This window comes from Erpetoichthys calabaricus, chromosome 5 (assembly GCF_900747795.2).
Source record: "Erpetoichthys calabaricus chromosome 5, fErpCal1.3, whole genome shotgun sequence".
NCBI classification, from domain to species: domain Eukaryota; kingdom Metazoa; phylum Chordata; class Cladistia; order Polypteriformes; family Polypteridae; genus Erpetoichthys; species Erpetoichthys calabaricus.
Window position 1 is genome coordinate 60,806,222 of NC_041398.2, and position 15,256 is coordinate 60,821,477.

Sequence of the window (15,256 nt, forward strand, 5' to 3'; positions counted from 1 at the left end):
ACAAACACTTTAACGGGGAACATAAGTTATTATGATAGGAATTACAATAAGATAAAACCCAATGCTTGGCAGCCACCTCCCACCCTACCACTTCATAACACAACACAACCCAAACCAACTCAACTCAACCCTGCTGCATTAAAGTTAATAGCAACAACAAAATAATAAAGGAGCCCATGAGGACCAGCAAATGAGGGAACAGCAGAACATCAACCCTAAAAGCCTATCTTTGTCCACTAAAATCTCTGACATCATTACAAATATTGGCATGTGTTTGCATGATCTGATGGTCATGTGAGAGGCAGCAGACGATTAACTGTTTGGGCCCATTCCCATAAAACTGAAAAGTCGTTTAGTGAAGTTTACAAAAGTAAATAGAAGGACATTAAATAAAAAAGAATAGCTACTGTATACAGAGGTGTTAGTTCTGCCACAGTTTTAATTTCCCCGTTAGAATTTAAAATCGACAATCCTTTGTTTTGATTTCATAATTTAAGTTTGATTTATTTTTTGTGCTTAAGTTTTGAAAAATAACTAATTCATAAATTTTTATCTTGTTTTTGAGTATGTAAGATATAATTATTTTGATAGAAAATTAGAGTGAAGAGCAGTCACCACAGTATTTATTAACACAGAGCTACTGTTTTTTGAAATGCAGAAACAATGATTTATGCTTCTATGAGTACAAATACAACAAGGTTTCCAGGTTTGCTTCAGTGTACTCTAAATACAGCTTAAGTGAATGAGATCAGAAGTTGGACAACAAATTAATCAAGACATATATCTAAAGAAGTGGATGAGGAACTAGCAAGTAGATCCTACAGTACTTTATGACTAAACTTGATGATCCACAGCATTTGTTGCTTTACACCTTTCGTCTTGAAGCATATTGACCTTTTGCTGTGGTGAATTGGGGAGAAAATATCCCACAATTACTGCAACCCTCACCAGAAAAAGAAGCTGAGAAGATGAGATGAAATATTCTAGAATTTAAATTATGCAATTAAGCATAAGACCAATGTGATCTTGCTAAATAAATGTTTCCATCAAGCAATTAACGATTAGGTAAAAAAAAACTCAGTGGTTACAAACATGTCTTTAAAAACCTTTCATCTTTTATTTTTCTTACCAGGGGTGAAGTGGGGCCACCTGTAAGGAAATAATGTCTCTGCATCCTGCTCCAAGAGCCCATATAACTTCCTGACCAACAGGATCTGTAGCACTCCTGTAAACAAGAGACAGTTGTAACACAAGCTGACCGTGACTGTGGACAGCTTACACATACATTTATCTGAATTCAGATAATGAAAGTACAACATCATACTAATGCAACAGATGTTTTGAAATGCTTTGTCACTTTCTTTAGCATAAATAACATATATTCCTAATTTCAGGGCTAGTGATCCTAAGTGTAAACCATAAAGTTTTAAATCTGCAAGTCTGACATTTAACAAAAGAGACAGTTTTTGCACTTAACATTAAATAATTAGTTAAATAATTTCCATAGAAATATGGAAATGATTTAACTCTTTGTAATGTTTATAACTGTATGAAATAAATAAGTACTTTTAAAAAATAATATGAATGCAGCAAATATTATACTAATGAGAACTCTAGCTTCCCTGTTTCCATCTGCAGTAGGCTGATTTTGAACATGCATGTTTAATATATAAGGCGTTGCCTCCCTACAATATAAAATACTTATTAAAGATATACAGTGTATCATATTATGAATATCAATATAAAATTTTCAAATTGACTTGCAATTTCCTGATACTTTCACAGTTAAAGGTAAGGTCCTAGAGCAGGGGTCTCCAGCTCCTGTCCTGGAGGGCTACTGTGGCTGCAGGTTTTCATTCTAACCCTTTTCTTAATGAGTGACCAGTTTTGTAATAATTAAGTTCTTTTTCCTTCATTTTAATTCACTTCTTTTTAAAGAAGTATGTTCTCTGAACTGCTTCATTTTTTCATTGAATGGCAGGCAAATAGAAAAAAGATGAGTGAGCCAACAGATGACCAGTTAAGTCGGGGCCTCAAACTCTAATGAATTTCATTTCAACAAGTTCTTAATTAGAAGCCAGTTCTTGTTATTAATTAAACTCGCTATTTAATTCCATGGCTTGTTGCTGCTCTCATTCTGCCATAGCCGATATTTCAAAAACTGTTGATTTTCTATTTTGTAAGAACACCATCAAAATATTTTGGTGACCTGAGCAGATTAACATTACTGAAACCTTAATTGTAACTATCTTCCTATTTATGGCTTCAATTGTTTCTTTTGTTGCTGAATTAGCAGCCAAACAGTAAAGAGATATAAAACAAGCCAACAGATGACCAGCTAAGATAAAAGTCTCAGTTATGTCGCTCTGCTCAAGTCCACAAAACATTTTGAAAGTGCTCATAGAAAAAAGAAGAGTTATATGTATACTTAACAAATACTAAAAACATATAGAAGCTAATGTACTCACTTCTGTTTGCTCTAATTTATATAAATTACATTCAAATTAACACTTACATTTTTAACAATGAAGCCCACAAATTCAGAGGTGATGGAAAGGTGCAAGTCACATAACTAATTTTATAAATTAATGTAAAATAGCAACCCATAAAATACGGAGCTTCTAGATACTCACATTTGAAGATTTTAGAGCTCCCAAATATTTATGGTTGACACAGTTAAAGACCAGGTGTCAATGCAAAAGGTGATACGTGTCATAAAATGGCAAGTTATATAACTGAGTTTATTAATTAACATATTGCCAATCATTGCCAGTGAGTTGCTTTTCATTGGATAAGTGCATAAATACTTCCAGGTCATTATTGCAGTTTAAAGTTGTGATTTATTGATCATTGTTAAGCACCTTGTGGTAAAGCTTCACCTTAGAAGGCGCTGTATAATGTAACTATATAACATAAAAAATTAACGGTTGACATTTATTAGCTCACCGATATGTGACAGCCTGTAATGAGCGGCAGTAACAGCTGGCCAGCCAGAGAGATCGGTCAGTCAGAACATTTGGACAGTGAGATATTTTTAAAATCAGAAGGTTGCCTCCTGCAGCTTTGAGCATGGCCTCCAATCCCAGTTCTAAGTAACCACTAAAATGAAGAAGATTGTTATTTAGAGAAAAAAAAATACCATTTTTGGTTTCAACCGCTGGTAAATAAATAGTTACTTCTGGAATTTATTTTAATGTTCATGTTTGCTACAAAGATTTACAAAGGTATCATTCCAATGGAGCTCCAAATACACTGTTAAAGAGAAGTTATCAGTAGTGCAATCTAGATGTATAAATTGCCCGAACCTTCCAAAATTAAACATGTTTTTCATTTAAAAAGGAATAATGAAGAAAACATATTTATAAACAGCAAGTATTGTAATATACCTATTAAGCTCCAGAGGGTGACAAAGAGCTATGTCTGCTTTAGCTTTGCATCAGTATGATATACACAGTATAAAGATGGAAAGAAGCTTTGAAAAAGATGAAAAATGTTGGTCTAAAACGTTCTTCCAAGCTCTGTAAGAGATATTAAAATTGAATAGATTAAATGTAAGTACAGTCTTTAGCTGTACACTTGGATTTCATGGGTCAGGATATATGAATTAGTGGGTGGGCAGGTAGGAATCTATCAGGAGTTCTACATCCTCAGTGGCAACAGGCTTTATTGTATAGTGTGCTCATTAGGGCAGGTGGTTTCTTGTGGTTAATAGAAACAAAATAGGTTAAGATGTAGAAAGGAGGCCTATTAAATGTTGTTATTCCTGTATATTGAAAGAATGGTTAAAATGAAAGAAGTGCAAAACTGTGTAAGCACCTAAGAAGTGTGACATCCCTTTTGAAATCTTAGACATGCATAACATCCATCAAGCTCAGCTCAGATGCTTCAATACACTTATGAGACTGCAATTCAAGTGCCCTGTGGAATTTTGATCACCATTATGCTTAAGTAATTTAAAACCGTAGCAGTAGTAGACATGAACTAAAATCTGCTCTAACATATTCACTGGCCTCTGGAACTAACATTCAATTTATTTCAACTGAATAATTAAAATAATGAGGAAAACAACAAATGCAAAAGGTAAAACCAGAAATAAATTACATAATGTACAACCTTCTCAACCTGGAATTGTTTCATAATTTCTTGTTCAAATGTGTAGAAAAGCAGATTATAAGTGATTCTGCAACAATAAAGCTTTAGAATAAAACTTTTTTTTGTAGAAACCTTTTCGCTAAAAGTTAGTACATATTTAAATAAATTAGGCACAAATGGGCTGTAAGTCCATCCACTCTGGACATCTCTTCCAGGTCTGGCACCTTTCTCTTTCCTGGCTGGGATGCTTGTCTGCCTGCTAGGAGCCTCTCGTCCAGGTAAGGAACCATCCCCTCTCCATGTCGCATATATATATATATATATATATATATATATATATATATATATATATATATATATATATATATATATATACTGTATACATAAATAGTTACATAGATAGATGATGTGAGGGATGGCCTGCATCTATACCCAACTGGGAAACCATTGAAATGGGAGGACTGGAGCAGAGAGCGTTTACAGGCCATTACCTTCCCCGGAATGCTAGATGGCAGCCCTTGGGTTGTAGCAGTGCCTCAAATTCCCATAGGGCAGCATGGGACATGGAGTTCTTCAACTCAGCCTTGTTGGGTTCTGTGGGTGATACAAAGGTGTGCTGCAGGGACTGGGGAGCCCTACTTCATGATATCAAGTGATATCTATCACTTTACTTAAAATAAGATTTTGTCATCTTCTGACTGTCAAATGTTTTGTTGAATTTGAGAAATTTTAATAATTCTGCATTTTCAGTTAACAAGCTAGGAAAATATTAATTGAAATGGGCAGCACATAATTCATCTGTTTATCTGTTTTCTAACCTGTCTATCCAGTTCAATGTTACAATAAGCAGGTGCTTATCCTGGCTATACTTGAGGTCATGACAAGACCTGAACATGAACTGGGTGCCACTCCATCACCTGGCACACTCTGGCACACATCCACACTCTTGCCTTGCCAGTTTCCATTCCATGTATATTTTAGAAACATAGTAAGAAACCACTTAATAATTTCAATAGAAATGCATAGAGTGTTTGACATTACATTCATGTTTTATATTTATACTATTTTCAATATATGTATTTTCTTATTTACTGTCTAAGTACCTTTCAAATGCATTCTCAGTCTTACTGCACTTTTCAATCCACCTTTGTGCTGGGAAAAAAGCGGACTTTATTAGAAAGAGTTTATTGCCAAATAGATGTGCTACTGACATCAAGAACTGGTTGGAACAGATACCAGATCACTAGGTCATGTTACTGGTCTCTGGGCTTGGGATGCAAAATTACTGATGCATTGATCAGAACAGCACAGTACCACGGAGTAAAAACATTAAAAAGCAAAAACATTTACAAGATTTCATAACAGTATAGGAAGTCTATTAAAGTATGATTTAGTGGTGTTCAAAGGTGGCAGTTAAAGGGACACCAATCCTAAATACAGTATGTGTATGTTGAAAGTGGATGGGGAAAATTCTACACTTTATTATTTCTGAATTTATTATTTTAAATAAAAATGCAGAAAAGATGGGGGAAACATTCAAAATGGTGAGCTTATAAAAATGAATATATATATTCACTACACTATGTATAATTGTTTGTGTTCATGCAGTCCTTGAAAGATATTCCAGAGTGAAGACTAGTAACAGCATGAATGAATGCTTGAATGAAGAGTGTCTTTATGGCAGATGGGAAAATGCCTGAGGCAACATGATGGATTCTCCCAGCAGATGCTTTTTGCACACCTTGAAATAAATGGTGGAGGAAAAGTCTAGGTGTACATTCTGGTTGTCAGAGTTGGCAGTTTCTTACCTTGTATAACCCCTAAAGACCTACCGTGTGCTTTTGAGATACTCTTCTTTTGTCTCTTTTTTCCCCCGCTGGCGTGGCTTGAGGTTTTGGAGAATAAGTGAATGTGTTTGAGTACACCACAGAGACATGGTTGTCATAAACTGCCAAAGACAGAGAAGAAAGAAGCAGATTGTTTACAATTAATTTATAAATTTAAATTCAAGCACTGTGTTTAGTTTATACACAAAACTGACTATATCTTGGTCTGTTTTACAGCCCTGACCCATGAAAAGCAGCTCAAATGGCTTAGTGAGTATCTCTTTTTTTGAATGTATCATCTTTCAAGAGGAGAATCAACCCAATGTGATATTTATATAGAGTAATATACTCAACCACAAATAATTCATCATGTTCTTCAATTATAAAATAATAACATTTCTGAAATGTAGTATTATGGTATTGTGACATCAAACCTTACCTTTTCTTCTTAATAACAGGATAACTTTAGTTTTTGTTTGGTTCTAAAATGAAATTAATTTCCTGTTCCTGTCATAACAGAAAGGGTAAAAAATGGATGTCTTGTTTTACTTACAACTAGCAACGCTACCTGTCAAAGACAAGTAATCGAATAACTAAAAAATATTTGCTATCTCTTGCCCTTTATGTATCTTCAGCGCCTTTCCTCTGTATTTGTGTGTGTCTGAGCGTCTCTTCACTGGCACTGCATCTCCCAAGTGCATTCCTGTAAAGCTTCTCAGACTCTGTGATTATTTTCTAAGTGCATTTTCTCGCCTCTTGTTCAGTTTTATACTTGAAGTCTTTGAATGCAGCTCACTCAGCAGCCTCCTATGCCTTTACTTCTCCTCATGCATCTCACATTCATGCTTCTTCTGTCATCATGTCACAAAACAAACTGACCAATCTGACTGCTCTCAGGGACTGGACACACAGACCTTAGTGTTTTATTATATAGTGGATAGATTAGAAAAAAAATAACCATAAAAGGAGCTAAAATCTTCAAAAATCTAGTAGGAATTTAATAATAAAAATATATATATACTACATTTTATTTATATAGCGCCATTCCCATGCTCAAGATGCTTATTAATATCGTGTGAGGGATGGCTGAGAGCCTTACGCAGCCGGAACTCCCTCAGTCTGGAAGGATTGAAGCAGATTGTGTGCAAAGGGCATTGCTTCCCCCGGACTGCTAGATGGCAGCACCCCTGGATTGTGGCAGCGCCATGGATTCCCACAGAGCATCATGGGAACTGCAGTCTTTCGACTCAGTCCTGCTGGGTTCCGTGGGTGCCTCCAAGGTTGCTGTGGGGACTGGTGAGCACTACTTTGTCAGGCTCCCACTTCACCCAGAACTGTTTCCGAACCACAGCTTCAGGACACCAGAAGTGCTTGCGGGTGAAACATAAAAGGAGCTGCCTGAAACAACTCTGGGAGTCAGAGTCAGGAGGAGCAGAGGAAGAGAGACAGAGGAAGAGACGGCAGAGAAATACAGAGCATTATTGTGTGCTGCTTATTGTCTTGAGGCTGTGGTGGGAAACACTTAAAAGAAGGGTTTCCCACAATAATGGCAACTTGTGTCTAAGCCTGTGTCTGTCGGGTGTTTGGGGAGCTGGAATGCTCCCTGGTGGCCACATTGTTTTTCAATCAGTTCTTCATGCTGAATCATTTCTAACCTTTTGAACATTTTAATTTCTATTTTTTCTCTGCTCTCTGGAGTGGCAAAAGTTGGTGTGTGACCTTGCTTGAATAAAATGTTATATTATACTATATATTTTAATGACATATTATTTACCCAATTTAATGCAATTTTCAAAATTAATAAAATATATTTTCATAACAACGTAATACTTTTGTAAAAAAGAAATTTTATTAATTGGGGCAAATTAAGGGCAGAGTGGTGGCTCTGAGGCTAAGGAGATGCGCTGGTATCCTGAAGGTTGCCGGTTTGAATCCCCGTCACTGCCAAAACAGTGCCACTGCTCTGCTGGGCCCTTGAGCAAGGCCCTTAACCTGTAATTGCTCCAGGGGCGCTGTACAATGGCTGACCCTGCGCTCTGACCCAAAGGGGTATGCGAAAACTACCAAATTCCTAATACAAGAAATTGTATAAGGCGAAATAAAGAACAAAAATTATAGAGAATGACACAACAATATACTCTTTCATTTTACCTCAGAGATCGGAACATTAGTTTTGCTGAATCAGCCATGACTGAGGCATTACTTTTTACTCCCGTCCAAAATGTTCTTTTTTCTATTTACAAAATACACAAAAGTAAAGACTTTTTGCTAGTATGCATAGTACAAAGAAGTTAATTCACGGACTGTTTACTAGTTGAATTGTTACATACATGTGTTGTTCCCTGCATACTGAGGTTGTTACTAGCTTTCAATTAATTCAAAATTGTAAAATTCGGAGGTAAGTACACTCAAATAACCCTGCTTTTAAATCTGTACACCGTCTAAAAATTCAGTCTGCAGTTCATTTCCAAATCCTACTTCTTACGTTTCAATCTTTGAAAGGCTTTGGCTTTTTTAATTAATAGATCTGATCAGTGCATACATACTGGAGAACACATTACAGTCTCCATATCCCAGTGTTCTCAAGGTTTTAATGATAACTAAAAGTTCTGCTGCAGGCCAAGGCTTTAACTGCATGAGCCCAAAGCTGTAGAAAGGCCCAAGAAAGTGGTGTCTTCACTCCGCTCAGGCTTGATGCTCTTAACAATCACCCCAGATAGAGTCTTTTTGTTTGGGCTGTTTTAATGACCATCTTTTATATTGTGCCACTGTGCACTTTTTCCCTTTTTTGTTATTGCTTCAACCAGGTTACCCACTTGGTGCCCCTATACTTATTGGTGGATCCTCTTGGTATGCCTGCTTGGTCACACCATGGAATGAGACATCAGAGGTATTTCAAGACCACATGAGCTATATCACAGTTACTATGCTTATGGTAGTCCTTCCCATTCTACATTAGTTTATACAGTTGTGGACTCCATCTTGTGTTTATGATATTGTAGAATTTCCAAGTGGTACACATTCGCCAGTTAGTGCAGGTTATTGGAACTGCAGTTTTGTCTATTATAATTTTCCATGGATCCAACAAGAGATTTTTTTTTCTACAGTAATGCTGTTAATTAAAGTTTTTCCTTTCCTGTGTCTGGTCATATGTCAATTATTATGTTAATAGGATTCTCATATTGGCATAATTTGGTTTAGTTAGTCATTGAGATTTAGTCTGTTTTACTGTGTAATTTTTGCAGCATTCTCTGTGTGCATCCCATACTTGGTTACTATCTGTATGGACTTCGCACATTCTCCCTGTGTCTGTGGGAGATCTTATTTGGACAGTCACTTTTTCATCGTACATCCTAAAGACATGTATAATAAGTTAATTGGTGATTCTAAATGTGCAACAAGTGTGGATGTGTGTGGGTGAGCTGGCACAGGTTGAGTTTCTGTCTTGTTCACACTACTGCCAGGATAGTCTCCGACCTTCCTATGACCCTGATTTGAATAAAGGGGGCCTGAGAATTATATGTTACGTTATGAAAATGATTTGTGAAACTGTTATTTGTCAGCAGCTTATCACATAGTGTTAAAGTAATTATTCGGGGAGAGTTGCTTAGAAATTGCTCTGAATCTAAAAATTCCTTAACTGTGATGCTTTTTTTATTTTGTGTTACTGTGACAGCTGGTTTCACCAAGAGAAAGCCCCACATGTCATCTTTGAAACCTCAGTGTTGTCGGAATGTATCCATGAGCAGTAAAAATAGTTAAGTGACTTTGGAAAAATCAAGATTGTACTCCTTTTAATTGTTTAAATAGTAGCACCTACAGTGTCTTCAAAGAGTATTCCCCCCCTTGGAAGTTTTCACATTTTATTGTTATGCAACATTGAATCACAGTGAATTTAATTTGGCTTTTTGACACTTATCAAGAGAAAAAGACTCTGTAATGTCAATGTGAAAACAAATCTCTACAAAGCAGTCTAAATTAAATAAAATGTTTTTCAATGTTGAATAACACTAAAATGCGAAAGCTTCCAAAGGACTGAATATTCTTATAGGCACTTTATTATAAAATGGTTATTGGGGCTAAAACTGAGTTTCAAATACATAAAACAATATGACTGAGCTTTATGTAGCTCACGCACTTTGTGTCTCCTGACATGCCAAAATACTTTTTTCTTAGCATGATCAGGGATGTATTTAAGCAAACTATCAATACCACTGTAATGTGCAATGCATCATTCAATATTAAATATTAGATGTTTGAGGCCAATTCCTAACTTTACCTGGTCACACATTTATGTTGGTGGAGCATCTTCCAGACTCAGAGGTACGTCTTACCACACCTGGACAAAAGGGGGCACTGTCATTAATTGTGTCATCTCCCCTTCCCTTCACAGCTCTAAGAAGATGCTGCATGAGGGCAACTAAGTCTGCCCTTCCTGGTCGAAGCACTATAAAATCCAGGCTCCCCGAAGAGAGGGCATCTATTACTGGACCGAACTGACTGAAGGATCCCCAGAAAGACATCTGCCAAACTACAGGTACATCTTGCTGTTTTCTTTGTGTTTACTATGCACTGTTTAGATTATGCCATCAAACACTATTTTTGTTTTTGTTTTGTTAGAGTTTAACCAGATGACATGGCTGCAATTCCAAATTTTTCACATCTCTGGGCTGTGTCATTCACAGCTCGATGACAACCTGAAGAGTCTTATGACTCTTTATTAGACTATAAACAACCAAATTTCCATGAAACCATGCATGGAGAATAACAGGTTGCAATCAATTAATCTTGTTACATTTGAAGACTGTGTATCTTAAATGCAATAATATATTATGAGTAGGCTACAGAATCATTGTCGTCCATGCAGTGTTATCATTTTTATGTTCTGAAAACATTTGATAAAATAATGCATAAGAGTCTAGTGTTCAAACTAGAGAAGTGGGGATTTAAAGCATGGTGTGCAGACGGGTGTGACATTGGCTTAAACACACCTAACAATAAGCTATGATGTGGAAAAGTTTTTTTACAATCAGGTTGTGTCCCTGAATGACAGGTACAGGGTCACTGCCCTTTTCAATGTATATGACTGACCTTGATGTCAATGGAACTAGCAAGCTGGTAACATCTGCAAACAACTTTAAACTAAGAGGATGGGCGGAAACCCTGGAATCAGCGAAATCATTACAAGTGGACTACAGGCAGAATTTACAATTACGCAGATATATGGTAGTTAAAATTTAGTCTCAATACATGTAATGTTTCACACATGTTTTGAATTGTTCAAAATTAAGACAAGAGCAGGTAGGTTAAATAACATACGTTACTTTAAGAAGAGTGGAGGAGTTCAAGTATCTCGGGGTCTTGTTCACGAGTGAGGGAAGAATGGAGCGTAAGATCGACAGGCGGATCGGTGCGGCGTCCGCAGTGCTGCGGGCTCTGCATCGGTCTGTCGTGGTGAAAAAGGAGCTGAGCCGTAAGGCAAAGCTCTCAGTTTACCAGTCGATCTATGTTCCTACCCTCACCTATGGTCATGAGCTATGGGTAGTGACCGAAAGAACGAGATCGCGAATACAAGCGGCTGAAATGAGTTTCCTCTGCAGGGTGTCTGGGCTCTCCCTTAAAGATAGGGTGAGAAGCTCAGTCATCCGGGAGGGGCTCAGAGCAGAGCCGCTGCTCCTCCACATCGAGAGGAGTCCGATGAGGTGGCTCCTGGACGCCTCCCTGGTGAGGTGTTCCGGGCACGTCCAACCGGGAGGAGGCCCCGGGGAAGACCCAGGACACGCTGGAGGGACTATGTCTCCCGGCTGGCCTGGGAACGCCTCAGGATTCTCCCGGAAGAGCTAGTAGAAGTGGCCGGGGAGAGGGAAGTCTGGGCATCTCTGCTCAAGCTGCTGCCCCCGCGACCTGACCTCGGATAAGCGGAAGAGGATGGATGGATGGATACTTTAAGAAGAGTTCTTCAACAAGAACAAAGGCGCAGCAGTGGGAGATGGTTAAAAATAAATGTCACAGAAATGCTTGAAATTGTCTTCAGTGAACGATAGAAATATAGAATAAATTGGCAAGCAGTGCAGGATACAGGAGTACTTTAGAGATCTTCAGATCTTGCCTTGACATTTTTTAAAGAGTTAGGTGAACAGAGACTGATGTGCTGATTGGCCTGTTTCATCAAAGGTTTTCTTGCATTATATTCTAACTATTTACTCCTTAATGTTCAACACTTTGAATATGTTAAATCTAAATCACAAAAGCACAATATCATTTAAACATAATTATGGTATTTACAAGAATTTTATACATAGCATATGATGTTTTGAACTCATAGAATGATAATGAAATATAAATTGCCTAATATCATATACCACCTAATCATTCTGGACAGCAATAGCTCAGTTTCTATGTAGAAAAGTATTTTTTCTTAATATCTTAATATAATACTACAGTATATTCTATGACACTGAAAAGATATTATGTTAAAATCTTTGAAGAGAAGTTACTGACTAAATATGCTAAAATACCCCACTCCTCCTATTGATTAAAAAAGTCCAGCATTAAGAAGGTATCTACTCACCTTTGAAGATATCCTGGCATTCTCCAACAATACTCTGGTCCACACTGCAGGGTGCCGGGCAACAAATTTCCAGTCTTTGCAAACTTCAGCGGCACGCAGGAGAGTTTTAGTATCCAGGTAGGTGAAGATACAAAAAAGGGCTGCCCTCATTTTTAAAATTTCAGGACTGATTACTTCATTTGACCTGGATGGACTGTTTTTGTCATGCCTGCATGGCTTGCATTCTGCATCTGAACGGCCTGGACAATAAAAAATAATTAAATGAGGAACATGACTGTCTACTGTTTTTCCTTAGCTGTAACATCACTTTAAAATTAAAATAAAATAAATACAGTACAATATTTGCTAACCAAATGGAATTTTGGTGTGAATAAGTGATACCAGAAGTGAAATTGTCTAATTGTGGCACTTTATGCAATACATAATGTACAATCACAATTTTTGGCATTTAGAAATTAGAAAAATTAAGGATATAATATTACTTATAAACAATGCATCTTTAAAATGTTATTATCTGACGTTCTATGTCTCTATTAAATCATTCCCACACCACAAATCTATCATCCACTACCTGTTCTAAAAGAAGCATGAATATTTACATTTGAACAGGGCAACAGAAAGTGAACAGCAATTGGAATGATTTTAACTTTGCATTAACAAACTTCTTGAATGAATGAAACTATTTTAGTAAATGCAGTTTTCAAAATGTAAACAAACTTTAGAACAAGACCTTTGGGAAATTTATATTTTGTAGGAAAATCTTTTTTTTTGCTGCTGTACTTCTCTTTATACTATACACTAAATACAGTATGACAGATTACTAGAAAGTCACAAATCCCTGCTTCTTTTACAACTTCTTTTTCTGTTACAAGGTTGGTCAACTGTAAAGAAAAACTATGGCAGACTATTTTTTCTATTATGTTAAAGATGAAAAGGCAAAAAGACAAAATATTAAAATGAAAAAGGAAAGCACCAATCTCTATGCAGTGTCAAAAGGAGAAGACACTCTATGAGCAAATTCAAGATGTTAAACTTTTACCTAAAGGAACTCCTCCATGTCCACTTGAACCCATGAAAAAACATCCTTTCTCTTATGCCAATAAACTCAAGTTATCCCATTCTGCTTATCAGCGACAGACTGCTGTCACTGTCCTGCTCCACTGACAGATTGAGGAGATCGTTCCTCCCCCAAACTATGCGACTCTTTAATTCCACCCGGGGGGGTAAACGTTAACATTTAACATTATACAAAGTTATTGTCTGTTTTTCACCTGCATTATTATCATTCTTTAATTTAATATTACTTATTGTATCAGTATGCTGCTGCTGAAGAATGTGAATTTCCCATTGGGATTAATAAAGTATCTATCTATCTATCTATCTATCTATCTATCTATCTATCTATCTATCTATCTATCTATCTATCTATCTATCTATCTATCTATCTATCTATCTATCTATCTATCTATCTATCTATCTAATGGAGGCCCCACCTCACAACTTACAGGACTTAAATGATCTGTAGGTAATGTCTTGTGGAATCCATGCCTTGATGGGTCAGAGTTGTTTTGTTGGCATGAGGGGAACATACATAATATTAGGCAGGTGGTTTTAATGTTGTGGCTGATTGGTATAAATTTGCAAGGGCATAATGGATGGTTGACTTCATCAATACCAGAGACTATTGTTGGTGCTTCTATGGACTTAGGGGATGATATCTGTATAGTAAAGTATGGCCAACAATGACAAACAAATATGTTTTGTTATTATTTTTTAAAAAATAATTTTTGTAGCACCTTTTCCACCATCTGAACATAGCATTAAACTTGTTATAACCATTAGAGATTTAAACAATGAGTTTAGCAATTAAATCCATACTAATGGACTGTACCATTTTAGTTGCTTACTTGTTTTTCACTGTTACATAGGTTTGTATCTAGTTATTTATTATTGTTCTATGCGATTCTATTTTTTTAACTTCTTTTAATGCACTTTGAGCTTCATGTTTTGTATAAAAATGTACTATAGAAATAAGTATCATTGTTGTTGTCTTTTATATATTCAGTTTTTCCTGCTGCTGATGGAGAAAGACAGCAAAGGCAGAAGATGGTGTGGGTGAGTGTTATCTGACCTGTTGTGTGAGTGACTATTGTAGGTGTCTGTACTGCAGTAGCGTAGTTAGGGGTGGGCGGAGGGGGCGGTTCTCCCCAGGTGCCACATTTTTTGGGGCGTTATTACTGGCCAAAAGGCTCAGTACAATTCATGTGTAAGCAGCAGGGTTCGGAAAAATATCACTCTTGAATGAAAAAGTAAAATTCTCTGATTTTTATCCACAAATGCTTCAAAAATAATTTTTAGACTGTCCATCTGTGACAGCATCAGACACAGCAGTTGAAAGTTATAGGCAATAACAAAAATAAACATAAACATTACACCGATAATAATTTCTAGGAAGATAAACAACTAATTTACAGTTTATAATTTCGTTTCATTATCAATTCGAATGCGTTCTTGCTCTGCGCAGAAAACATCCCCACCTATCACATGTACACTACACTGGTTCTGGTTTTTGCAGCGTAATTATATTAAACTAATAATTAGAACACAGCTTATCAGTGCGTCAATACTATATTTTTGTCTAGATGATGCTTATAAATAATTATATGTGAAAAATTATTGCTGTTTCTCTATATTTGAATAAATTTATGCAAAATTTATCTTAATTTTTCTCTATATGTTATATAAATTTTCTATTTAAATAGGTTAA

General features: G+C 36.4%; 1 protein-coding gene across 1 annotated transcript in view; it reads right to left on the reverse strand.

Annotated features, from left to right (window-relative positions):
• Window positions 1-15,256, reverse strand: part of fbxo41 (F-box protein 41) — a 209,134-nt gene that overhangs the window by 31,706 nt on the left and 162,172 nt on the right. Inside the window, exons 6-9 of the mRNA XM_028801555.2 lie at window positions 12,490-12,728; window positions 5,925-6,040; window positions 2,947-3,099; window positions 1,130-1,225 (exon numbers count right to left, since the gene is read on the reverse strand). Coding sequence (XP_028657388.1) covers window positions 1,130-1,225; window positions 2,947-3,099; window positions 5,925-6,040; window positions 12,490-12,728 — 604 coding nt within the window. The remainder of the gene's footprint in view (window positions 1-1,129; window positions 1,226-2,946; window positions 3,100-5,924; window positions 6,041-12,489; window positions 12,729-15,256) is intronic.